Source organism: Fusarium fujikuroi, chromosome FFUJ_chr06, assembly GCF_900079805.1.
Source record: "Fusarium fujikuroi IMI 58289 draft genome, chromosome FFUJ_chr06".
NCBI classification, from domain to species: Eukaryota; Fungi; Ascomycota; class Sordariomycetes; order Hypocreales; family Nectriaceae; genus Fusarium; species Fusarium fujikuroi.
In genome coordinates this window covers 2,578,645-2,604,391 of record NC_036627.1, presented here as the reverse complement: position 1 = coordinate 2,604,391, position 25,747 = coordinate 2,578,645, and the positions used below count along the sequence as shown (strand labels likewise).

Below are 25,747 nucleotides of genomic sequence, written 5' to 3'. Positions count from 1 at the left end.
GGATGTCAGCCATCATTTCTCGAGGTGCTTCCCATGACGGCATTCAGCCGAACGAGAGCGCTTCATTCGATGGTATATCACCTTTCCAACAGCTTTCAGCGCCCCCCCTCTCAAGCCAAGTCTAAGCGAATGGGACATTCTTATGTCAATCATCAACCGTCACCATTCACTTAGTTTAACCCCCAAGCCAAGCCATTGTAAATAATCGACCGATAGTTCCCCATCCAGAACCTCCATCTAAGAGCATCAGCGGCCAAGCCGTGGTCTGTGTCCCCACCAAACAACTCCTTTAGCTGGCCCTTGCTTCTCTCTTCCCGGCGACATGGGCGTTGGTTGGGACTTGGGCTTCCGGAGAGGGAAAAAACACCACATCGGCGCTGACAAACATCAAGATGCCTGCTGCAAGCCACTCGCAAGCCCCGATGGCTGTGTAGCTTCGTGAACGGTAGATAATACCCCTCGCCAGTGACTTGATGACTGCCGCCAAACTTAGAGTAAAATTGAACAAGTCTATTCGCTGGGATGATTGGACGAACCTCTATTGCCTCAGGATGGGACTCTGTTGTGCGGATCATGGGGTTCAACTTCAATATGGTGCTGCTGTTGGCCCATACCAGCCGGTCTTGGCTTGGCTATCACTCGCTTCGCTTGACGGGGTCGTGCGTTTGTGTTGCGGTGTGCCAGTTGATGCGGAGAAGATATCCGTAGATACGGGGTGAGTGTCTTATCAGCTCACATCCAACGCCGTCCCATGCAAAGCAAAACAAGCCTCTTCATGCATGTATCACGGCTAATTTTGCAGCACCAGGTCAAGCCTCCAGACTCTCAAAACCTGTCTGCCAGCTGGTCCGACTTCTTGGAACGGAACATCCTGTCTTTTCCGTCGGGATCCAACCCCGGCCCGAGATCCTTTTACCGACTGACCAGTAGGGGTACTCGTTAGCTGTATGAGCACTTTAAGTCTAAAACCGGTGATTCTGGAGAATGAGTAAGGAATAGACTAACGACCTTCAAGAGACAGTGCAACAAACCTTCCTCTTTGGGGGAGACCATTGTGTTGCGGCAATGTTGTTCCGTAAAGAAATGTAGCAAGGCCTTTTCACATGCAGAGTTCCGTGATTCGTTGCACTGAGCCGTTCTCATGTCTCTTTGTCCATATTGTACTGTAGATCCTTTGTACATGCTTGTGCCCCTTGTACGAAACGGTGCCATGAGAATCATGTATGACCGAGGGTTCCAGAGACACCTTACTATGATATGCGAAGACCAGCAGAATAACTTCATCTTCACAGTAGCCAGAGATTCTGCTAGCTATCGACACTAGGCTACGTTAGCTCATCCCGCGTTTCTCACACATTATTGACGCATATTTTCCCCACAAGCATGCAGTTCCCAGTCTACATACATGCACCTAATCAGAACTCACCGCAGGGTATCGGATCGGCCGTGGCCCGCCGGATCAATCCGTGCGACTAAGTATGTACGTCGTGCAACCCACGACTATCGCCATCTCTTGCACCAGTTAAGAAGAGGCATGACATTTTTGCCCGTCCCTCCCAAATGCAGTCAAGTGCACGGTCACATCGGGGAGGAAGAGCGACACCTTGAGTTGTTTGTGATGGCACACAGATCGTCACGGGCTCGGAGGTCAAACAGCTATGTATGAGCCCAGTCCCAGATCATTGGAGGTGGTAACTGGTGGCCACACCACAGTTGCCAAGCCTAGCGACGCGGCTTGCCAAACGTGGGCGCTGTGTAAGACAAACACGCTCGTATCTCATTGCCAATCCCGTCGGACCGTAGCACGGCCGAAATGCATTTCAACTGAGGCAACATGTCTCCAAAATGTTCAAAATGTGGATTCGGTTATCTGCGTGCCGTATTCAAGGAATCTGCTTGAGAGTACAAGTTGTCATCTCAAGAGACCCAGGGACAAGGAAAATGTTATACAAGAAAGGCTCGTGCTGCCCTACCAGATGATTGCAGTCCCGGCTTATGTAAAATCGACTCCTCCTAGGTATGTAAACAATTGCGGCCGCCATCGAGTAGGTATGGCACTACTCTGTACATTCGTCGCAAACACACATGCAAAAGAATGTCCCCGCCCGAATATTGTTTCGTCTCAAACGGAAAGAAAAGAAGGGGAAAAGACACAAGTGCGCCCATTTGGATCAGGCGGTGTCACCATTACAGCTCTGCAGCGTTAACTGACCACTCACTCCAACCTCTCTCCTCGCCGGGAAGCTTGATGCTCTCCCATTCATCTCTGGTAACGCTCTTCCACTCGTCAAGCGGCAGCCAGCCGATTCGGGCGCGGTCGCCAAAGCCGCCAACCTGTTAGGCCAAGCCAATATTAGCCAGTCATATACCGTAGGAAGACTTTGCTACAACAAACCCAGTAGATCTTGGTTACTACCAGACGCGCCCAAGCGCTCTCATGGATCACATTGCCAGGCAACCAGTACTTGGCGTCCTGGTGCTTGCGTGTGAAGCATGCCGCAAGTTTCAGCGCTGATACCGGTGTGGTCTCGATGGGCTCAAGATACCCAAAGAGAGCAAAACGTGGCAAGTTGGCCGCAGAGTAAGGGACAGTGTCCGGCACGGAGAACGACTCCTCCAAACGACTGTTGTAATCGTGACTGGAGAGGAAGGGGATATACGCTGAGAGTCGTGATAGAAGGGAGATACGCTTAGCGGGCGGATAGGGCGGAACCCAGTTCATGGAGAGGGTAATGTTTGATCCAGCCCGCACGTTCCTAAACGTTGTTGCGATCTTGATCTCGAGAATGGTAGGGTTACCTTCATCCTCACAGTCCGCCACATAGTCCATCATTCCGATAGGGACGCCCTCAAGTCCACTACCGTCGGACTCGAGTTCTTTATTAGATCGACCAGAAGGGAAGACTGTCGAGAGCGTTGCAAGCTTGGTAAGAGCAAGGATGCGGCGCGCCATGACAACGGACTCATGGACTGTTGGGATCTTATGAGGAGCATTTGTATCGGCGTTATCGTTGTCGCCAAAGATATTGGACATCGGTGTGAAAGCCTGCGCCGTGGCAGCAAAGCCTCCTATCACATGAGAGAACTTCATGATGTCGTTTTTGATCGTATCGCGTAGGCAGAATCGATGACACTGAGAGGCTGACGAGAAAGTTGACCTGTAATGCGCTGGACAAGGTTAACCAAGAATGAGAACACGGGCAGGAAGGAGGTGGCAAAGGTAAACCAGGCGAGGCGGTGGGAGATCCGATGGCTTTTGGCTTTGGATTCTGCTGGCGCGTGAGGAATTTGCTAGTGAATAATGGCGGAAGTTGGCCGCGCTAAGCTGAGGGGAACTGATCCCATGATGGATGATGTTACTCTTGCCAAGGCTCATGTCAGTAGATTGATAAGATTAGATCCTTGCATGTTATCGGCTGAAACCGGCTGACGACCGTTCAACTGCCAAAACCGACCCACAACATTTTGATGTTGGAAGAAGGCTTATGAGGAGTCGTTGACTGAATTTCTTGATATAGATCAGTAAAATTGTACCAGTATTGTGCGAGCCAGCCGGCTGCGAAAGGCGCCTGTATTGCTTTTACACTGCTAATAAGAGTCCAAAAGATACAAGCAACTTATGACCTCTGATGGCCTGGCCTGAACGGCGCGACCTAGGTAGGTAAGTTTAGTATGACTTAGTAGAACTTTGAACCCGTAGTTCATCTTGGCACTCTGGATCAAGTTCGTAAGTTTTCTTGCTCCCTGTGGCAAGTTTCCTCAAAGATCTATTTCGTCCAAATTTGGTTATGGGCAAGGATAGTATTCAAGCAACATTCCAATTTGAGAAGTCTCCGTGCTCTGAATGAGCTGTTATTTCTCGTTGGCTGTTTCAAAGATCATGACATATCTTGTTCAAAGCTTGTCTGTCGTTGAATGTTGTGTGAAGTCATGGTTACAGTACAGTTTTAACTTGTCACTTGGGATAGGTTTAACGACTTGCCTAACTACCCTGGACTGACGAGTTACGAGCTATAGGAACGGGCTATACTCGGCTCAGTGAATTCAAGATACATTGAACTCAAAGCACATTCATTTGGTCTATTCGATAATCATGTCTGGGTGAGTGAGTTGAAGTAAAAATCATAAACCCCCACATCAGAGACCTTTGAACGTATTCTAGAGCATGAAGTTTGATTTGACAATATCCATAATTCAGAAGCAGTAATTTCTTTCTAGGTTTCATGTAGCTTACTAAGTAGGCAGTACAATTGCCTTTAATATTATGCTCGGGGGTGAGTTAATATACAAAGTTTATCTTCGGCTTAGCTACATATCTGCACTCAACCTCTCAATGGGGGCCAGGCATCCATAGTACTTATGAGTTATAACAGCCGTATACCGAATCTATATCGACTCGTTTTTCTTTTGATCCCAATATCCCGGTTGCTACCAGGTAAACCCGACCTAGACAAAATACTTCGCTATGAGGTGCTTGAATAAGATCTGAACTGACCAAAATCTCGGTCACCAGACCCCCAACTTTTACAATAAATTTGGTTGATGATGGGTGATCAGGTTAAAATAGGCCATCGTAGTCCCCCGTACATACCCCTTGGATGCTTTCAATTCATTGAGCTTGACTGATGCCGATTATAAGAGATTTCTTAAGACAAAGGCGAAAAGGTATCTTGGTCAACAAAATGGAAACCAAATCCCGAAGAAGAAGAAAAAAAAGTAAAGCTCAGCAGAATTCAATGAGAGTTGGCATACATGTACCGAGTAACTGTCTTCAGGACCGTGTATCGTCAAGTATTTAGACCTAGTTTTCTTTTCCCTTTCTCTAGTGATGAGCAGGACTTACTAAACCTGTTCAAAGGTAGTTAGGTTGGTGACTATGTGTTACTGTTCTCTATTGTTTGCTCTATGCCACCCCTTACTGGCTAGAAGGTTAAAGTTGAGGCTGCTAACACGGGTTATTAGGGCACAACATCTTTTCACAAGATGATTCTTTGCTCTAGGTGTCTGAGATATATCGGATTTCCCAGGCAGGCATGAGAGAAGCTTCTTTGGAGACTTCTCTATCGTATTCATCTGGTGCTGTTTTATAGAACCTTTAGCTTAATGCTTAGACAAATCAGAGGCTTCTTCTCATCTCACTTTATTTCCTATGCTTGAGTATTCTAGAATGCTAGCCGCATTAGGGCCATTGATACAGATCCAACTGGTAACAACCACCTTCAAAATTACCTAATTCTCTGAGTTCTTACTGATTTGGTGGTGTACACTAAGAATCAGCCGACTGACTGCCTTGCTTCAGTTCCGAACTCTGGTGGTCTTTGCTAAACAAGGCTGAAGCTGAGCCTACAGTGTGACAGCCACGTCTGTATTGGACTCAGTTTACAAGTAAAGAGATGAGATTTACAAAAACAATGGGTTCTATCGAAGGAGCCACTGGCCTACCTAAGTACGATACCTAGTAGCCATACAATCCAGCAGCTCATCAAATAATATATGAGCATGTGCGTGTAAAAGGGTCAAGGACATACATATGTGAGTTAGTCGTTCGCTTTACCCTAAGGTACCCATGGTTGAGAAAAAAAATGATCCGCCTGGTGGTAAGGTACATGCTTCAAAAAGGGAGAATATCAGGATTTAAGATTGCGTGCCTTGCTCAAGCGCCAGCACGTCAGTCAAATCGAGATCATTCCACTGATGGGCAGCTGTTCAGGCAAGGTCCATTCGTTTACCTTAGTGGATTATAGAGGTACGGTAGGCATGTACGTCTTGGTTGCAGTAGCAACCATCTTTAGGCTAGTTGGTAGATTTGAAGGGACAGCCAATAGCGTTTCAAGTGGGGTCCTGCCCGATCACAGTGCTTGTAAGTTGTTGATCAGATCTTCATCGAGCATCCAGGTTCTTGCCATTCAGACCTGTACTCTCCAATTTCCTCTCCTTAGGTATTCGGGGTCAGCTTCCATTTGACTTAAATTCCATCAAGCTCCATCACCATCAGTAAGCTCGCTTTTACAGCATCTATACAACTCTTCTTCTTCGTTGGGCTTCACTTCCACTGCCAATTCAGTGTTGATTGTTATTCTTATCTCTTCCCCACTCGCCGCCTGTCCAAGCCCAAGCTAAACAAAACAGAGCCCACCCGCTAGTCTACCCCTCGACTCCAACTCCAGCTCACATCGCGACAACTAAACATCCCCACCATACATATACTGTAGTATCGAACCTTCTTCTTCTTCAACATTCCCTCGCTCAATTAAGCAGACATCTCCGGAAGAAGACAAGCAGCCATGGCTAGCTTCATGTCCAGCTTCTTTCCCGGAGGGAAAGAAAAGAACCCGGCCAGCGAAAATGGCAGTTCGCGACCTGCTACGCCATCCACCAGGGTGGACAACTTCCTCAACCCCGCGAGCACACCTCAGGGCAGCCCGAGCAAGAAGACCAACCCTCCTGGCTCACACGACCTCCCGTCTGCATTCGAGAGTGCCTTAACACTCAATCCTCCTGTCATGGAGCCACCCCTCAAGTTGGGCCGCCCTCAAAGCGTTGTAGCCCCGCTATCACCTGGCAAGACCAAGGTTCAGCCCCTCGACGAGTCCAACGTCAATGTCGATGAAAGTGTCGTCCACAAGACACGGCCTGCAAGCCCTCAAAAGAAACAAGGCCAGGAGAACACACCTCCTACTTCTCGATTGGCTGGCACCGATTCTCCCCACCAGCATAGCCATGCTGCTGTCACTCGTCAACAACACTATGAGCACAGGGAGCGACCAAACACGCCCGCCACGAAGAAATTCAACACCGCTCGAGGTCTGACACCCGAAGAGCGCGAGATTCTTCAGAAGCCCAACGTTAAGCGACTCGTCAATGTTACTCAGCTTTGTATGCATCCCCCAAACCCATCGATTGTGAAAAGTATCTTATTGATTGGCCTCTAATGCTTTGTTAGACTTCCTTGACTATTACTTCGACCTCCTTACCTACGTTGGATCAAGACAAAATCGACTAGCAGCCTTCAAGAACGAGTATCCTCCGCCCCCGGAGACTGATGAGCAGACGCACAACCAAATGTGGACCAAGTACACAGGACGAGAACGCGCCAACTTGCGCAAGCGTCGAGTTCGACTTCGACATGGCGACTTCCAGATTCTCACACAAGTTGGTCAAGGTGGATATGGTCAGGTTTTCTTGGCTCAAAAGAAAGACACCCGTGAGGTCTGTGCCCTCAAAGTCATGAGCAAGAAGTTACTGTTCAAGCTTGACGAAGTTCGCCATGTTTTGACGGAGAGAGATATTCTGACCACGGCCCAAAGCGAGTGGCTCGTTAGGCTCCTCTACTCTTTCCAGGATGAAAAGAGTATTTATCTGGCCATGGAATATGTGCCTGGCGGCGACTTCCGCACCCTGCTTAACAACACCGGTGTGTTATCCAACCGCCATGCGCGTTTCTATATCGCCGAGATGTTCTGTTCCGTTGACGCCCTGCACCAACTCGGTTACATCCATCGAGATCTCAAGCCCGAGAACTTTCTTGTCGATTCTACAGGACACATCAAGTTGACCGACTTCGGTCTTGCTGCAGGCGTGCTCGCCCCGTCCAAAATTGAATCAATGCGTATCAAGTTGGAAAAAGCATCCGAAAGTGCAGTTCCCTTCGGCAAGCCCATGGATCAGCGAACTGTGGCTGAACGTCGAGAGAGCTATCGGACAATGCGCGAGAATGATGTTAACTATGCCAAATCCATTGTGGGATCGCCTGACTACATGGCCCCAGAGGTCCTTAGAGGGGAGGAATATGACTTCACAGTGGACTATTGGAGTCTGGGTTGCATGCTGTTCGAGGCACTCACTGGATTTCCTCCTTTCGCGGGTGCCACTCCGGACGAGACGTGGCGTAACCTAAAGCACTGGAAGGAGGTGCTGAAGAGACCTGTATGGGAGGACCCCAACTACTTCCTGAGCAACAGAACTTGGAATTTCATCTGCACGTGAGTAAACCGCACGCTTTTGACACATGGTCATGGCGAACTGAAGCTGACTGATTATCCCTTAGCTGCATCAACTCTCGCACAAGACGATTCTCGAATATCAAAGATATCTATGCTCACCACTACTTTGCAGAAGTTGAATGGGATGTTTTGCGACAAACTCGTGCGCCCTTTGTACCAGAGCTGGACTCAGAAACTGATGCGGGCTATTTCGATGATTTTACCAACGAGGCCGATATGGCCAAGTACAAGGAGGTTCATGACAAACAACAAGCTCTTGAGACAATGGCTGAGCGTGAAGACCAAATGAGCAAGAGTCTCTTCGTCGGATTCACGTTCAGACATCGCAAACCCGCAACGGAAGAAGGCGGGAGCCCCAGAAAGCGCATCCCCACGGATGAGACGTTTGGGACGATGTTCTAGGACGAGCCCCAAACTCCTCAGAGCGTGGTTGGCTGGCGAGGGCTTGTCAGCAGGGGAAAAGCTCTCTTCTGATGTGATATGAGTGGGTTGCCCCAGGTCCTTATTTCCGGGTCTCAGGGTGTGACATGCATACCATTATGGTGTTTCTTGATGTCTTTGTTGGTACTTGGTCCCCGGGTACTTTTCTTCTTCGCTGTTGCTGTATTATCACTTTTGATACTGTATTCGACACTGCGAGTTCTGCAGTTCTGTTTTCGTGTTATTCATTTTCGGCAGGCAGGAGTTCTATACGGACCAGGTTTTTGTGTGTACGGTCCGCTGGTATGGAGTCTGCGAGATGTCAGGCAGCTCACGATAGTTGAGGTTATGTATGTATGTTTTGAGATAAGTTTCCCTACTGGCTTTGGCAGGTATGAGGCCAGGGGGATTCCGAAGATAGAAAAACCAATGCCTTTGCATTGGCTATGCGAAGCAACGAGCAACTAACTGACTCGAAAAGGCCGTTTTGTGAGAGCGTGTTCGCCTTTATATTGGCCACACATGCCAACCAACCTTACATGCCACTGCCCACTTCAGTATCTCCTGATGCCGGAATCAAGATCACAAGAACATGCCATGCATTTAAAACCCGAGAGACTCGATCTATTTCCTCGTAGTACTGGTCCCAAGCATTCTCAAACCTATTCGGCGGTTTCATTGATTTATCTTACGTGGGCTGCGACAGACAAGGAAGGTTTTGTGAGAGAAAGAACAAGAAGTATATAATAGACTTTAGTGGTATCATCAAACCTCTTTCAGAGGGTGTGTTCATTGCGAAGTCCTGGCCCATCCATCAAATTTGCACCATCAGAAACCCTTCCATTCGCTTGTTTCCAGACCATCTATAAAAAAACAGTAAAAACGAAAACCCTCGGCCAATCGTCAGATCTATAAGGAGACGTTTGGATTCTTGGAAAATTGTCGTGACGACTGCGCCATTCCTCGACAACATGCAGGTTTTGACATGTGCATGATTACTCAGTAATAACCACATATCAAAAGGCCGTTCCCTCCCATGAAACTCCAGCAACGTCGGCAGCGGTACAATCCGCCACAACTTAACACATCCAAGTAAGGTATCAATCCGTCATATGATCAAGTCTCAAAGAAAACGCCACCATCTAAAACGCCCTGAAACCATGCCCCATTTCGTTAAAGTGTATCGTTCGCAAAATTTGTACCGTCGTTCAAGGCAAAGCTTCCAAAATCTCCATCATTACCATCAAGGCTATTTGATGCTGTGCTGTTGCGATCATAGACTCATCGTCAGCCATTCCCATTCTTGAGGACCGGCAGAGCTACCAATCAACGAGCTTGTTTGCCCACCAGACATGCTGATCATACCAGTAGCCGACCCTAGCGTACTAGGCCGCTGGTTCAAGTTGAAGCTGCTGGCGGACATGCCACCGGGCAAACTCGAGAGTCCAGCTGAGGAGCCGAAGGGACGGGGGCCGTCGATAGAGCTGGTTGAATCGGGACTGTCGATATCCATCGATACTGGCACATCTCCTCCAATGCTCTTGCTGTGGCGGCGTTGTCGTTTTGACGAAGCTGTGGCGGGACGCTGCATTGACATTGATGAGGCACCAGGTCCAGGGCTAGTCTTTGGGGGCGCAGCCGCGATGGGTACAACCCCTTTACCACCCACAGCGCCAGAAGAGGGTCCTGGACCACCAAAATGGCTGTTTGGAGTGCTTCCAGCGGTGTTGGCACCCGATGTAGTACCACTTACTGGGCTATCAACATCCTTACTGCTAGGGGGTTGACTAGTAGCAGGTGGTGTCGTAACTCTGGGCGTGGGGTTGCTGCTGTTTGGTTTGGTGCTATTTGCCGTCGCAGTGGACATCGACAAGGTCGAGTTTTTGCGAGAGTTCAGGGTACTCGCCGTCTTCTTAGACCTCGTACTGCTCCCTCCAACTGGTACATTGGTCCCGGAACCACGATTTCGTTTCTTAATCACGTCCGTCTTCAAACTCAACGGTCTCACCACGCCGTGCAACTTCAGGAAAAGACCACAGGCGTTACACAGTGGTTGTCCTTCAGGGTTTCGTCTCCATAAAGGCGTTGTCTGGGTGAAACAGTTCGTACACGTGGTCGGAGCATTTCCATCGTTCCCATTACCGGCAGCTGCCTGCAAGTTGGTGGTTGAGCCCTGCTTTGACATGGGAGGCGAAGATGGTCTGCTTGGGGCCACAGATGAGAATCCTGACATGGTCCCGTTGCCATCACCAGCAGGAGAGCTTTGCATCGACTGTGCAAGCTGCTCAAAACCATTTTGCTGTCCGCCAAAATGAACTGGCGTAGATGCATTTCGCGGTAATTTAGGATGCTGCCTTCTTAGGTTTCCTCCTCTAAAAGACTGCGACTGCGATCGCTCAAGGCCATTCGATTCCCAGTCTCCGTTGTTGTCGACAAAATCAGTTGTTGTTCCCCCAATCATCACCTGCTTGCGAGTTGGCCCGCCAGGGAAACGAGCTGCTTGGGTGCTGAACTGGCCTGGCAGGCTAGCATCCCAGCCCATCGCTCCCGACTCATCAAGTGATGAAGACATGTCCTTTTGCATTGAAACATTGCGATCAGCAAATGCGTTGTTATCCTCATCATCGGAGTCGGCTCCAAAAGAAAACATGTTATCTTGCGGCATCTGAATTGTGGGTGAAGTGACAGCTTGTTCGTTTTGGAACACCTGGGAAGGGTCGATGTGCCCAAATGAGCTAGGAGCAGTGCTATATGCTGACATTGACTCCGATGCTGTGCCCGGAGCAGAGAACATAGTGCTGCCGCTGTTGCCGTTCGAGCCACCATACATGAACTGCTGGCTAAGCATACTGCCAATGCTCTGCTGAAAGCCTTGTGGACGTTGCGTTCGCGCATCCTGGGATCCAAAATAGAACCCTTCCTGCTCAGGCACAGGATGAGGGGTCGAGACATTTGAGGGATACGCAGACGCTGGTGGCGAATAAAAGTCGCTATTGTTGTTGTTGTTGCTCATCGATGCTGAAGGGACAGACGAATTGTGGTACATGCCAGAAAAGGGACCATGGGGTATCATAGGTGATGTAGAAGGAGAAAATGAGAAGTTCTGCTGGAAATTTCCATTGTTGACCATGGAGTCATTTTCCATAAAAGTATCGATGTTGAAGGGAACATTGCTGCCATTAGACTGCTGAGGGATACCGGCCTGGTTGGGCTGGTCTAGGGAATAGTCGTGCAACTCTGAATCAAGATCGAGGTCATTCTGCGCCGCAGTGCTGTTAACAGCTGGGACTTGGGGGGAGAAATTAGCAGGGCGCTTTCGAGTCTGTTTGTAAAGGTTAGCAACCGAGCGGGAAATAGGCGTGTTATCACATGTAAAATAAAAAGTAACACAAACTTGGAGGTTTGCGACGGACGAATGGCAATATGCGCAGCTGGTCACACAAAGAGGAGGGGCAATGAAAGTTACTCACCCTGCGGTCATCGATGCTCGTTTTTCGAAGATGTCGGTTCACATAGTTGAATTCGCTACCCTGAGTAGCTTGGTGAGCTGGCTGGACGGGCACCGACTGTGGGACAAAATTCTGGAGAGATGGTTCCTTGCGGGATTTGATTGGGATGGCCGACGCCATTGAACTGCCAGACCTATCGTCAACCATTTTATCGCCTTCAGGAGAGGCAAAGTTGATAGGCGAGCCAGAATTGTCAGAAAAAATGAAGTCGTCAAGATTCATGGCATCAGGTTGAGCGAGATTGTTTTCAGAAGACTTTCTCAGCTGGGCAATGCCACTGGGAGAGCTTTGCATCATTGGGCGTCCAAGCCTGAAAGCCCTGGTTAGCACGTCATGGTCCAAATGTAAGAACGCGATTCGAAGCACAAATGGCGTTGTAGGAATAAAATATGATTTACATACCGGCTGCCAGCGTCCATGTTCTTTTTTCTTCGAGCATCCGCCTCGTCTTGCCTTTGCTGCTGCTCTTCCTTGTGCCTGCGAATGTTGAGAGCCATCATACGCCAAGTCAGATTCTCCATGCGGTGCTGGCTAGGGAGCTGGTGCTTGGTCCTCGCGAAGAATTTCCAGACCTGAGTCGCAAGCGGATCATCCTGTTGCATTCTGTCGATACTGCGATCGGAGTCGGCCAAGCCATTCTGGAGAAAAGGGAAAAGGGCGCTGCCGCCCAGGCCCTGCCGGGCAAGGGAATATGTGGTGGCCATATCGGTCTTGTGCTCCTTGAAGCTGGCCGAAGCGTCACGAGAGTTTGGGATGCGGTTCGAGTTGCCGCTGCGCTGAGTGGGAGCGTTGTGAATAGCAGCGCCAGGCCATGCACTTGGCCTTCTTGGAAAACGAAAGTCGTGCTCTGTTATTATTGGGTTCATTGTTAGAACAGGACTTGAGGTTGCGATTGAGACAGATGTGCTCATGAGGAAATATTGGCCGGCTTGTGGTGGAACGAGGGTTGGACGGCTATGAAAGAGGGAAGAGAATATGAGTGAGGGTGAGCGAGAGGCTGAGGTGACGAAGAGAAGGGCCCCCCACGTAGTGGCTTTAGTAGGGTGTGAGAAGGTTCGGGTGTGGGTTGCACTGCTGCAGCTGCTTGCAGTCCAGATGCCGCTCAATAATTTACAGCGAGCATGTATGGGTGGATGGCACTGTAAGTTACAGGACCTAGCTGCAGCTGTATGTACCTATAGCTGAGAGTGGTAGGGCCCTGAACAGAAATCCAACCTCGCTGAGGTCAGGGCAACCACCTCACCACACCCAAAAGCGGCCACCTCAGACCGACTGGGATGTACCAGGCTCCGGGCGGGGTGGGGTGCTTGTTTTTGGGGGATGCCCTGGGGGCTTTAGTGGGCACCCGGCGTCAGTGAGGAGCGGGTGAGCGGGCGCTGTCCACCGGAGGAGAAAGCCCAGAGCGACTGAAGGGGCCGGGTGTTTGGTGTTTGGTGTAGGTACAGGAGGACGATCGAAGATGAGAACGTAGACGACGACCATAGGCCCTGATCCAATCGATCCATATGGCGCACTCGATACGGCATAGAGTGACTTCTGTCGGTCCGAAGTTTAGAGGAAGTACTACAGATTAATTAAGAATCTACCACTTATTATATATAAATAGCAGAGTAACTAATACCTTAAGATTAAACTAAAAGGCCTTATAATTTAATATATATTTTTTATAGTTTAATTTAATATATATTAATTTAAATTAAAAAGATATTTAATACTTAAAAATATTTTAATTAAAAAAAGATTTATTTATTATTTATTATATTAAAAAGTTAAAATATTTCTATAATAATATATAAAGTATAGCTATTATTTATTATATAAATTATTTTTATAAAAAAAAAACTAATATTTATTAATTATATTTTTTATATTATTATAATAATATTTTTTTCTTTTTAATAAAATATATATATAATAATAAATTAAAATATTTATTAAATATGTTAAATTTCTTAAAAAATAAAACTTATTTATAATTTATAGAATATTTTTATGATTTAAATAAAATATATACTATATAGATATAAAAGTTAATCTACTCCTTGCTTTTCCAGTAAGTCTCTGGCTCTAATCGCGATGTTGATGTTGGAGAATCGCCAACGCCATGCAGCTCGTGTTACTGTGTTCCTGGCCGTGGTGTTTGTTATACAATGATAGACATGGCAAAGCTGGGTTCTGCACATGCTCTGTCAAATAACCAGTTTGGCTTACACTCGTCTACCAAAGGTATATCATCCGCCTAGCCTCTTATTGTCTTGCTGACGATGGAAAATACCGGAACAACCATGACTGCTGCCCAAGTACCACTAGCAAGGCACCCCTAACCCTCCTAGCTCGCCCGTCAATATCCCTGCCGGCTCGTGGGTACTAAGTGGGGGTTGATGCAAGTGCTCTCGCTATGTGTGTGTGCGTGCGTGTGTGTGAGACAGAGAGTCCGACTGTGAGTGTGGATGTGTTGCGCTCCACCAACGTCAATACTTCCACTAAATGCTGTTGTCTCGAACCGTCTAACGTCGTCGTGCAGCTCACCGGGATATCCTCCGTACACATGCGGCTAAAATAAGCATCTGTATGTAGCCAGGGATTGCTTTTGCCTGCTGCTCCCGGCTAATGCATGCTTTGGGTATTTGATTCTTCTAATGAAAATCGAATGCATTAGACATTCAAACTTCGGAGCTTGTTGGTCAAGTTCCCAAAAGGCACAAGTAGGTCAAAGTCAATTTCAAACCCTATAAGCTCAAATCTGTCCAAGGGAAGAATAAGAATTTAGGTGCCTGATACCCTGTCTTTCGGAATATCCATAAATGAACCTCAAGCTCAGTAGATTGGTAATTAAATAAATCTTGTCCTTTGACTCGTGAGGGCTGTCTGTAATTGTAATTATGGACTTTCGTAGAAATGGAACGGATGCTTATCTGGTAACACGATACGAAAGTCTAGACAGTCCCCAGAGTTCTCCGCCAACAAATTGTGGTACAGCACATCTAGACGTGTGCTCCAATTCCCCATTCCCCCAGCTCCGTATTCCCCGAATATACTCGTTCGTGTGCTGCTCGATGTCCTTGTTTCCAGAACGAAGTCTCAAATAGGTGGTTCGGAGCCGCAGTTGCGACGAACCACCTCGTCCAATGAGCGTCTGGATAGGTAGGCACACCGACGGCATGTGTTGTTGAAGAGCCTCTTAAGCCTTTGGTCTTGTCTGTTTAGTTGGCAGCCACCACGGGAGAATTAACGTCGTGCGGTTCATCCTTTCCTTGCTTGTGAAGGTACATCTCCAGAAGCCGAGGTGACAGTCCCAAGACCAGCGTTTTAGTTTGTTTCGCCGTGACGGATGTACAGGCCTATGAACTTGGTTTGTATCGAGCAACCAGCGACCAGGTACCCTGAAAATCGTCTTGCTGGGCTGAATTGTATGTGGCGGCTGGTAATATGGCCCCACCACCTAAATCTACCAGGGCGACCCCTAGCCCAAGCTCACGCACGGTCGTGGGTCTGTCTTGACGAAGCGTTCCAGATACATTCAAGCTCTCTCACTCCCCGATATGTATTCAATATCCATTTCTGAAGTTGCCTCAATGAAGGAATGAGATGCAGAGAGCGGTGCGGCAAATTGCCACAGACGCGATCGCCAGTACGGACAAATCTGGTAATGTTCACACTCCACTGAGCCATCGTCCGAAGTCGCACAGATGCCTCGGTAACAGATAAGTTTCAACTTGCATACTACGTCGTAAGTGACAGACAGTGAAGTTACTCTATAAGATGGTTCAAAATCGTGGTAACGTCCATGCAGTAATATCGAAAATCAACATAAAGCAAATTCGTAGCAGGCAATGTTGAAGCATAGCTTATTAGAAACGGGCGTCATGACTCGGCTTTCAATCTGGTGTTTTGGTCAAAAAGACTAACAAGTACATACATGTTGACAAGCGACATCCGGCCGCCGTTGAGTGTCGACTCAGACCAGTACGGATTCAGGCAAGCGTAGGCTGCCATGCTTGCGAGAACGGCCAGGTTGTAGGCATGCTTGGGGCGGTTAACGGAACTTCGAGTAGGTCCAATGCCATGTGCACAAGGCCCTGCAGAACGTCACCAGTATACAGATCGCGCTTTGGTCGATAGTCTATCCGCTTGGCTGGGTGTTATTTGCTACATGCAACCAGTAGAGCAGAGCATAGCAGTATTCGGATCTTGAAAAACCAAGGCCCATTGGGTCGGACGTGCCTAGCGCCCCTTGACCACTGAAACGGTTGAAGAGCCAGCTTCTCGGTTCTTTACGCCCTGGACAAGGCCAACATCGTGGGTCTTAAAAAGTTGGCGGTGTTTGCCCGAACAAGAGTGATCGTTGTCCACTCATGGTCCCGGGGTTCGTCAGCTGTACTGTATGTATCCTAGAGCGGGTGATCATCCATGTTGTGTTGTTGGTGGCTATGACTTGAGAGTCACATGAGATATTTCTCTTTTTCTCGTCTTATTCCACCTACAGGAGAAAATAAATAATCAGAATCGAGAAAAGTCAAATGTGCCACTTCTGGATTCCTCTTTAAGCGTTGGAACTTGCCTGGGCCTTGATATTTTGAAAGACACTATCCCATCCGGCTGCAAGACGCATCCGCACTCGGAGGAGAGGTTGAGGTATGAGGGAAAAACAAAGAAGGAAGTCTCGCCGAGCTCGCGGCGACAGATTTCAGGATCACGGTAAAAGTAGGCGCAACAGGAATTATGGATGAGGAAGATGACTTTGGTAAGCGCCTGAATATCCCAAGTAAATTCCCTCCAGAAAATAAATGGGTTTTCCCAGTATTCAGCCAACTGGAAGACGTCGACAGTTCACACAATGACTTACATACACAACAATGTCAATGTCATGGCCTGAGGGGTTTGGACAAAGGCAAAGTCCTGAATGCTCGTCCCTGGTGCATGTGGCGTTCCCGCGACCACTTTCCGTGAAATACGTACATGTAGAAAATGGCCTGGACCCTTGAAATCTGAAGCACCCGTAAACAATCGGCGGCCATGGATGTACACACACATGTTAGTATCCTCTGGAGGGGACGTGGAGCTCCGGTTATAGGAATCGGCAGCGCGTTAGCGTATAGGTACCCACAGGTGGGCGGTTTTCAAACTTGAATCGATTGGATTGGACCTAATGCGATTGCGGCTTTTCCCTCATCCTGTCCTAAGTGAGTCAGTGGCTCTTCCAAGCGCATCGAGTTCAGCCGTCACAGTAGCAAAGTAGCAGGCTCATCTTTGTCGATTCGGGCCTAAGTGCTGTGGCGGGATCCGCTGTGATGGGTACAGTGCCTGTCTACTAGGTAGGTAGGGGTCGTTTAATATTCCCCCGTAGGCCTGTCGAGACGATGAAAGGCTTGGCGAATAACTACCCGTCATCCTCATCCTCATCCTCGTCCCCGTCTAGTCTAATTCTGGGTCCTGGCTCTGTTCTGGTTTCTTTTTGGTCGGAGGTCGATGTGCGATAGATGCGCTCGCTGCTGAGCATGGCAGGTACAAGACCTATATTACTTATATATAATTTTCTTACTTAATTAAGTAGCTATTATATATATCTCTAGTATATTCATGATAACGAAAATTTACATATTCATTTTATTATATTCTTATTGTATTATTAAATCTAATATAAAATCCTTAAATAAGGACACAATTTTATCGTTTTGTAATGCCTGCAACCTACTAATGATCTCTGTACGGAAATAAACGAGCCAGTCATTTCTGTTCCTTCTGTCTTCTTTCTCTCCATCGGTTCGATGAATATTACGCTTTTGTAAACCTCAAGGTCCATTTCGATTCGACGAAACTAAACTAAACTCAACTCTCGAGACCCTCCGCATTCCTCCGCATCCCCCCGCATCCCTCCGCCTCCCTCTACATCTAATTTTTTTTTTTGGTTTTTTTTTTTGGCTGTCTCTTCATCTCGCCCTTTCGCCAGTCAAAGCCCTTTTCATTCGACGACACAAGTATATCCTTACCGGCACCAGCACTTGTAGTGCGGAGTACATACATCATCAACTTGAATACATAAGGTGCTTACTGTACCTAAGTACCTAGGTAACGCGCTTTCGGAATAGCGTTTCGCCAGCCAGCCATCTGCCCATCATGCTTCGAACCGTCACGGGACGCGCTGCCGCCTCGGGCCTTGTGAAGTCAGCTCTGCCTCGGGTCTCCCAAGCAGCTGCGTCCACATGCTCGTTTGCCCCGCAACTGCGACTTCAGAACAAGACTCGGGTTGCTGGTCTTCAACTCTCCAGAGCTATTCACAGCACTTCGGCCAGAATGTCTCAGACACGAACAGAGAGCGATGCCTTTGGCGAGATCCAGGTCCCCGCCGACCGATACTGGGGAGCCCAGACGGAGCGGTCTCTCGAGAACTTTCGCATCAACCAGCCCCAGGATCGCATGCCTCCACCCATCGTCAAGGCATTTGGTATCCTGAAGGGTGCTGCCGCCACTGTCAACATGCGATATGGCCTTGGTGAGTAGCAATTGCATTCATACAGGGCTGTTTGGTGGTAATATCTTGTTTTCCACTGTTCCGCTTGGAGGGCTTGACTTGTACCCGTTCCATGGCGGGGTAGATTTTGTACACCAAGCCGTTTAACCTCAACGGAGATGGACACTGCCTACTCTGAGTGTCAAAACGCTAACGATCATTTTCGCAGACCCCAAGATTGGTGCTGCTATTCAACAGGCCGCCAAGGAGGTTGCTGATGGCAAACTCCTCGACCACTTCCCTCTTGTCGTTTGGCAGACGGGCTCCGGCACTCAGTCCAACATGAACGCAAACGAGGTCATTTCCAACCGAGCCATCGAGATCCTCGGCGGAACTATGGGTAGCAAGAAGCCTGTCCACCCCAACGATCACGTTAACCGTAGTGCCTCTTCCAACGACACCTTCCCTACTGTTATGCACATCGCTGCCGTCCTTGATATTGAGGGCGAGCTTTTGCCTGCCCTCCATAGCCTCCGTGCTGCCCTGCAGAAGAAGGTCGATGAGTTTGAGGCTAAGAAGATTATCAAGATCGGACGTACTCATCTCCAGGACGCTACACCTCTGACTCTCGCCCAAGAGTTCTCTGGCTACGTTGCTCAACTCGACTTTGGCATCAAGCGTGTAGAGAGCTCTCTCCCTGATTTGCGTCTGCTCGCCCAGGGCGGCACTGCCGTTGGCACCGGCATCAATACTTTCCAGGGTTTCGCTGAGGCTATTGCTGAGGAGGTCACCAACATGACTGGCACCGAGTTCAAGACTGCCCCTAACAAGTTTGAGGCCCTGGCTGCCCATGACGCTATTGTCCAAGCCCACGGCTCTCTTAACACCCTTGCTGCCTCTCTTACCAAGATCGCTCAGGATATTCGATACCTCGGCAGTGGCCCTCGCTGTGGCCTTGGTGAGCTTAACCTCCCCGAAAACGAGCCTGGCAGCAGCATCATGCCTGGAAAGGTTAACCCCACGCAATGTGAAGCTTTAACCATGGTCTGTGCCCAGGTTATGGGCAATCACGTTGCGACCACTATTGGTGGTATGAATGGCCAGTTCGAGCTTAATGTTTACAAACCTCTGGTCATCCGCAACCTCCTGCACAGCTCGCGCCTTCTAACAGATGGCATGCGCTCTTTCGAGAAGAACCTCGTTGCTGGTCTCGCAGCCAATGAGGAGAAGATTGCCAGCATCATGAAGGAGTCGTAAGTTTCTACCACCAGGCACTCGAAATAAGTACTGACCAGATTTATAGACTCATGCTTGTCACTTGCCTCAACCCCAAGATCGGTTACGATATGGCCAGCAAGGTCGCCAAGAATGCTCACAAGAAGGGTCTGACCCTCAAGCAGAGTGCTCTCGAGCTCCAGGCTCTGACTGAGGAGGAGTTTGATACTCTTGTTAAGCCCGAGCTTATGGTTGGCCCCAGCCCCTACAAGGGATGAAAATTGTTTTAAAACAGAATCGTGATGCCATGTATCAAAATTGTAAAAGCGCTCGCTTATAGATTATTTCACTAGAGCCCTACTCGACATTAGACAAATAACATCTAAAGTTATTATTGAAACATTTAGTAGGGGTTTAATTTAGCTAAATAAAATATTATAAATATAAATAACAGACTTTAAACTGCCTTTAAAGATATTATATAACCTTTTTCTATTTATTATATATTTTTATTTTTTTATTTAAAAAATACTATAATAGTATAAAAGAAATACTAAAATAAAATATACTATAGTATTTATTATTTATATTATATTAATCTAAAATGTTTTAATATATTATATATAGTTATTAAATTAAATTAATATTAATATAAATACTTTTAAAATATTAAATATATTATATTAAAAGTTAAAAGCTTAGTACCTTTATATCAAGTTATTAATTTAGAAATTAAAACCTATATAGCTTTAAGTTATTACATTTTTTCTATAAATTAAAGGGTTAGGCTTAAACTAAGTTACATGCCTTGAATTATTAAAAGTATTAGCCTCGTTCCTATTAATGGCTTGCAATCGCTTGGCTGTGAGAGGCTCGTGTAAGCGTTGCGCCCGCAAACGATTTAAATACTGCACTAAACGACCGAGCATGGTGTCAGCGGCTTGGCCATCCTAGTCATCCATAAGAGTGTGGGTTTGATCTTTAACCTATTGCTCAAACAAGCACCAAATCAATAATAAATTATAAATCCACTAATCAATATTAGGGACATCCGGCAAAACAAAGATCCAAAGGCTTCAAGACTGAGGCTCGACGATATCCGCCTCGGTTCAGGTACAAGTTCAAGCGCCTGAATAGCATAGGAATAGACATAGCCAGCAAGGAAGGGCAAGCAATTCCAACAAAACAGTCATTTAATATAAAGTGTTCATCTGAATCAAGTGGTCAGTCATACTGGACACCTCATTAGTCGCAATGTTGCCTCACGTCCTCAAGAAAGGGTGATGGTATTATAATGGGGAGTCATGCGGGAATAGGTTTCCGTCGAGCCTGAATCGCAGTGAACGGTCCATAACGCTTGAGATTCTGGGCAGTTCTCCGCTTCCTAGCATGAAAGAAACCATGTGCTGATGCAACTTCGCTCCTCATCAGCAACGACAGCGGGAACAAAGCTCTAGTATGCATACATATATCCTTTCCCCACATGCCGCTCAGCCTGCGAGACTGGGGAGTGGTGATCAGGGAGAACGGGGCCGGAGGTCCTCCAAAGGGAAACCCGGTGGCAGTGAAGGAACAAATCAAGGTAACACGATCTGTACAGAGTCAGAGAGTCTCAAGCGGATCTCGCACAAGAGAGAGCCCGGAGTGTCGCCCCACTATAGCGGTGTGGGCCAGAGATAGAGACAGATATTAATATGTCATGCCTGCTTGTGTCCCCAGACATTAGGAGTGGGTTGACCGATCAGATCTCTCGGCGCCATTCTCCAACGCCCGCAACAGTCCCCTAGCCCGCAAATCAACATGTGAGATGCACTCGAGCGGCAGAAACCAGCAAGGAAAGTAGGCCACCAGGCCTGTCGTGAGCCATTTGCTACATTAGTTGCTACTCCGTACCGGCATGACAGTTCTCTAGCTTCGGTCAAATCCCCGAGAGGCACCTATCAACAGAGACGGCCAAATTTGAGGAATGGATGATGAGTGTCAGTGCCACCTCGGTGCAGATTCACTGTTTGAGCCCTCGGGACCGGTTTCTGGCTTCCTTGCATCCGGTGGGAATAGACCTGGGAATCGACTTTGAATATTGCTTTGCCTGCATGTGGGGGTCCCGGTTCGAGTTGGGGGTCCAAAGGTCAAGGAGCATTGACTGTGTGCGAGTGCAACACTCCGGACGAACGAGACCATGTTATCTCCTATCCCAAGAGGCATGCTGCTCGGCTGACCTTGGCGGTTAAGGTTGCGATCATCCGGCAGGGGTCAGGGGGTTGCCAATGCAGGCGAGTTGGATGGACCATGATGCGCTCGTCTCGTCGAACTGCAAGAGCATCACCGGTAAGGTGAGGTTGCTGTCCGGAGGTCTTGCTTGGAGCCCATGTCTTGCTCAAGACTCCTTCACCACTGCCAGGCTTCTCATTTTCAGAGCCAGCAGACCAGGCGTCCCAGCCGAGCTTGTTTGGGGTCTGGATACACTACGCTCAGAAAGTTGGGTATACAAAATCCGGGATCCTCGAGACTTTTATGTGTTATCTCTGCGGATAGCACGTACCAATGCGAGTCATCTCTGCAATCCTACGTGGCTGTCGACCCTCGTCGCTTCTCAAAGGTTCTCAAGGCCCAAGATTAGATAACTATGTAGGCTCCCCAATTATGGCCTGTGTCTGGCTGTGTATATGGGTTTATCAGCGCGGAGATCCAAGAAACACACTATCCGCATTACAGAACAAACGGCCGCATATCAGTTGAAGCCAGTTGCTCTGTAACCTTATCTCAGCGCCATCGCCCTGCATATCTGTGATACCATAGCCTTAAATTCGTCGATGCTGCTGCTTTGTCACTTCTGCTGAAAAAACTGTTGAAGGGACTCTTGCCATACGTCTATTTTTGCTGTCAAAGAAAGAGACGCGAGACCCCGTTGGTCTTACAAAATGTTCAGAGGTCAATGCATACAAGACCATGACTGTAGCCACTCTTTGTTTCCTTCATGCTCAAGGACCTTGACTCTTTGTTAAACGAGACCGATCGAGACACGAAACAATGTCCTAAACTTGGCCATGTCGAATAGTCATCGGGACGAACGATTCCCCGAAACGATGCGAGCAAAGGAATCCCATACAATAAAATAACAAAGCACCTGGATATGGCCTTTCATGGCGAACCCTATCGTGGGCTCTTCTCTTTGTCAACTAAGTCAGCAAGATGCTATTCCTGCAATGGCTTTCGATCCTTCAAGGGAAGATCCTTGAGATCGAGCCGCTCTACCAAGTGTTTATAGACCGATGAACCCCATGGTTCACGACGAATTCAGAATGGCCACGAAGAAGTATATCGACCACGCGAACGAAAAACATGCATATGAACTCTTCGATACGACTCCCGGTATATCTGTTTGTGGTGTTCACCACCCGGTATGCGTGGGCAATGCCAGTAGTAAAAGGACCTCCAGTGTCGAGTAAGGAAGATACTGAGTCACTAGCATCCCACGCCCTTGGAATCTTTACAAACCCAGATCAAAGGAGAAGAGAAAATTCGCAGGCCAATTATGCAAGAGACTTCGCACGGAGTGGTGCCGACAAAGGTGCAATCGTTGGAGGCACTGTTGCTGGCGGAATCATCATTTGCTTCACGATATTTTTCGGCGTTCTCATCTTCAAGAAATATCTTGCTTCCCAAGAAAAAGGCAATAGAAGGATTGTTGATGGGAAACCTTTACGCCCACGCACTGAAACACCAGGAACAACGACTTCGGCTCACACTTCATGGCGTCAGACGTTCAACCATCGAATATCGGTCCCGTATGCAGACTCTGTATACTCTCAGAGATCTCTCGGAAACATCTCAGCTGCCACTCAGATCAGTAGAGCTTCAGCACAACCAATCGTGCTGCCTACTATACCATCAAAGGCTGCCCAGATGCTAGGAGTTGGAAATACGAAATCAACAACACCTCTTGCAAAGACACCTCTGTCTTCACCTCGATTGCCAATTACACCCCTCTCAGAGAATTTTATGCCAGAGACTCCTATTCTTCAATACTCTTCGTCCCAGAGTTCTCCGAAGCAAAGCCCTCTACGAAGGAACCCTCCATTGCTGCCCCCTCGGCAGAATTCTCCTCCTCGAGGTCCGCTGCCGCCTGTCCCTACCCATGAGACACCAGCTGTTATGGTGTCCAAGTCATCCAGGAGCCCCCGGGATCGTACATCTTCCGTCTGTACCATGAGTACTCTTGGTATGGAACTTCTCCGCGATGTGATGCAACCCCCTGAAAAGGCGTCCTTCCTTCGTTCACCACCGCCAATCTCAAAAACAAACCAGCCGCCTCCCGTAGCCATGAGAAATTCCAAAGGGCAGAATACAGTTCCTGATAGACGATATTTTGTACCGTTGTTCAAGAACAATGGACAACTGCCGAGTCCAACGTCGCCTGACGAGGGAGTGCTTTCAGAACGAGGGACAAGGAGCAGAACGAAGAATATTATCAATTCCAAGGCGGAAACAGTGTTACGAGACTCTTCAAGGGCGGGGCTATTCTCTCTCGGTTACAACAAAATATGAGACTTGCAGGCCGAGTCTAGGTGGAATTCATGGCAGTAATGAATGTTTATTCATACTTACATCAACTATACCAAACACGATTTATTGAGCTAGCGTTATATACTACTTAATATACCAACATTTAATCTTGAATCCGCAAAGTTCTACCATCAAAACAGCTTCTCTACTTCTCTGGTATTGCTCTCCGTCTACCTTGATGTCTGTTTTCACCATTTTGCGGAGTCCTAGGGAAGCCCAAGTGACCCGATACAAGTCTATCCATTTGCTCAATCAATTCTCTTCAACTTGTTCAACCTTACCAAAGACATAAATCTATCGGAGCTACACCTGCCTGAGACATATTATTCTGATCAACCCATATATTTGTCAAACCCCCCTTAGCAGCTTAAGCATAGCCCCCGTTTCGACAAAAGGCCTTGCCACTCCATTACATCTTGGAACGTGCCAGAAACTAATAATGCGTATATATAAAGGAGTTACATATTGCAAAGTGATATCTTGCAAATCTTTGTGACTAGCACCTCCGCCAAATATAGGTCAGGGGTTCTGGGGAAAAGCTGGAAACAAGGCCAGAATCTAATAGCCGGGCCCTGTAATTTCCCTTTGTGCTTTAGTCTTATAATCATCGACAGTATGTATTATATTCTCCTATCCCTTGATAGATAGCTCAATTCACTCACCACTTTATATGCCTCTACTCCGTGGTGCGGGGTGGTTGAGTTAGAACCTGAAAGATGGCTCTCATCTCATAGCGGCTTCTACATGTACGAGGAAAGGCATCACCTGGAGTTCCCTATTAAGACTTATATAGGGTTAAGACTCAGCTACATATTTCAAGATGTCAAGCAAGTGGTATTTCTTAAACACAGTCTCTATATACCAGTTCATCATCATAAAGTCTATCGAACAAGAAACACAAGTTCCACTTCCAAGTGCCAACCAAAAACATACTGTACAAGACCTCACCTATCGTGTCTAGGCGCCTGTATGAACGCTCCGAACAAAGTCTATTGACGGTCTAGGAAGACCTGGGCGCTATTGGTCCTTGTTGAACAAGCAGGATGGAAACATCTGGTTGATAAGCCCCTTTTCAGGATATGGGACGACCTTTCACGAAGTCAGCCAGATGGATCGGGATACATGTCCACCATAGCATCAGATATCCCATTGGCAACCTTTGAAGCCCCCCGGTCGTCCCTTCAGACTCATACCATCCACTGTAACTGGGCGTCTACGCCATATATCTCTTCCACTTCCTTACGAGAGGCACTCGAGAATTTAGCCAACTTCAGATAGTCTCACCCCGGAAGAAAGCATCAGACAATTACCGTAGTATTTCCTACAGTTCATATCAAGTAAGGCTGGCCTATCATCTCCTAAGGTGAAGAATAGGACTGTTGCCGCGTTAAAACTCCATATGGGATAGGGGTAGGAGCAAGTTCAACATCGCATGGACGATATATAAATCGTCTTCGGTAAATCACCTCGTTATTATTCTTCATCATACTGAATGAAAATGTTTGTTGATTGTGTTAGTGGATGCCTCTTCATCACCGAGTTCCTCGAATGCTCCCTACCACAACACCATTAGGAAGACACGG

General features: G+C 47.7%; 5 protein-coding genes; 3 read left to right on the top strand and 2 right to left on the bottom strand.

Annotated features, from left to right (window-relative positions):
- Positions 1-2,187: 2,187 nt before the first annotated feature.
- Positions 2,188-3,091, bottom strand: FFUJ_06145 (uncharacterized protein; the record flags this gene model as incomplete). XM_023579436.1 has 2 exons in its annotated part: positions 2,188-2,334; positions 2,396-3,091. 2 exons carry the CDS (start codon positions 3,089-3,091, stop codon positions 2,188-2,190), a joined length of 843 nt encoding a protein of 280 aa, XP_023432273.1.
- A 3,193-nt stretch (positions 3,092-6,284) lies between these two features.
- Positions 6,285-8,405, top strand: FFUJ_06144 (probable protein kinase DBF20; the record flags this gene model as incomplete). XM_023579435.1 has 3 exons in its annotated part: positions 6,285-6,876; positions 6,944-7,982; positions 8,048-8,405. 3 exons carry the CDS (start codon positions 6,285-6,287, stop codon positions 8,403-8,405), a joined length of 1,989 nt encoding a protein of 662 aa, XP_023432272.1.
- A 1,291-nt stretch (positions 8,406-9,696) lies between these two features.
- On the bottom strand, positions 9,697-12,798 carry FFUJ_06143 (probable nitrogen catabolic enzyme regulatory protein NIT-2; the record flags this gene model as incomplete). XM_023579434.1 has 3 exons in its annotated part: positions 9,697-11,745; positions 11,894-12,242; positions 12,335-12,798. The coding sequence occupies 3 exons, from the start codon at positions 12,796-12,798 to the stop codon at positions 9,697-9,699; spliced, it is 2,862 nt and encodes a 953-aa protein (XP_023432271.1).
- Positions 12,799-18,049: 5,251 nt separating this feature from the next.
- FFUJ_06142 (probable FUM1-fumarate hydratase) lies at positions 18,050-19,876 on the top strand (the record flags this gene model as incomplete). XM_023579433.1 has 3 exons in its annotated part: positions 18,050-18,425; positions 18,613-19,636; positions 19,687-19,876. The coding sequence occupies 3 exons, from the start codon at positions 18,050-18,052 to the stop codon at positions 19,874-19,876; spliced, it is 1,590 nt and encodes a 529-aa protein (XP_023432270.1).
- A 3,024-nt stretch (positions 19,877-22,900) lies between these two features.
- Positions 22,901-24,146, top strand: FFUJ_06141 (uncharacterized protein; the record flags this gene model as incomplete). XM_023579432.1 has 2 exons in its annotated part: positions 22,901-23,021; positions 23,068-24,146. 2 exons carry the CDS (start codon positions 22,901-22,903, stop codon positions 24,144-24,146), a joined length of 1,200 nt encoding a protein of 399 aa, XP_023432269.1.
- Between the last annotated feature and the right edge of the window lie 1,601 nt (positions 24,147-25,747).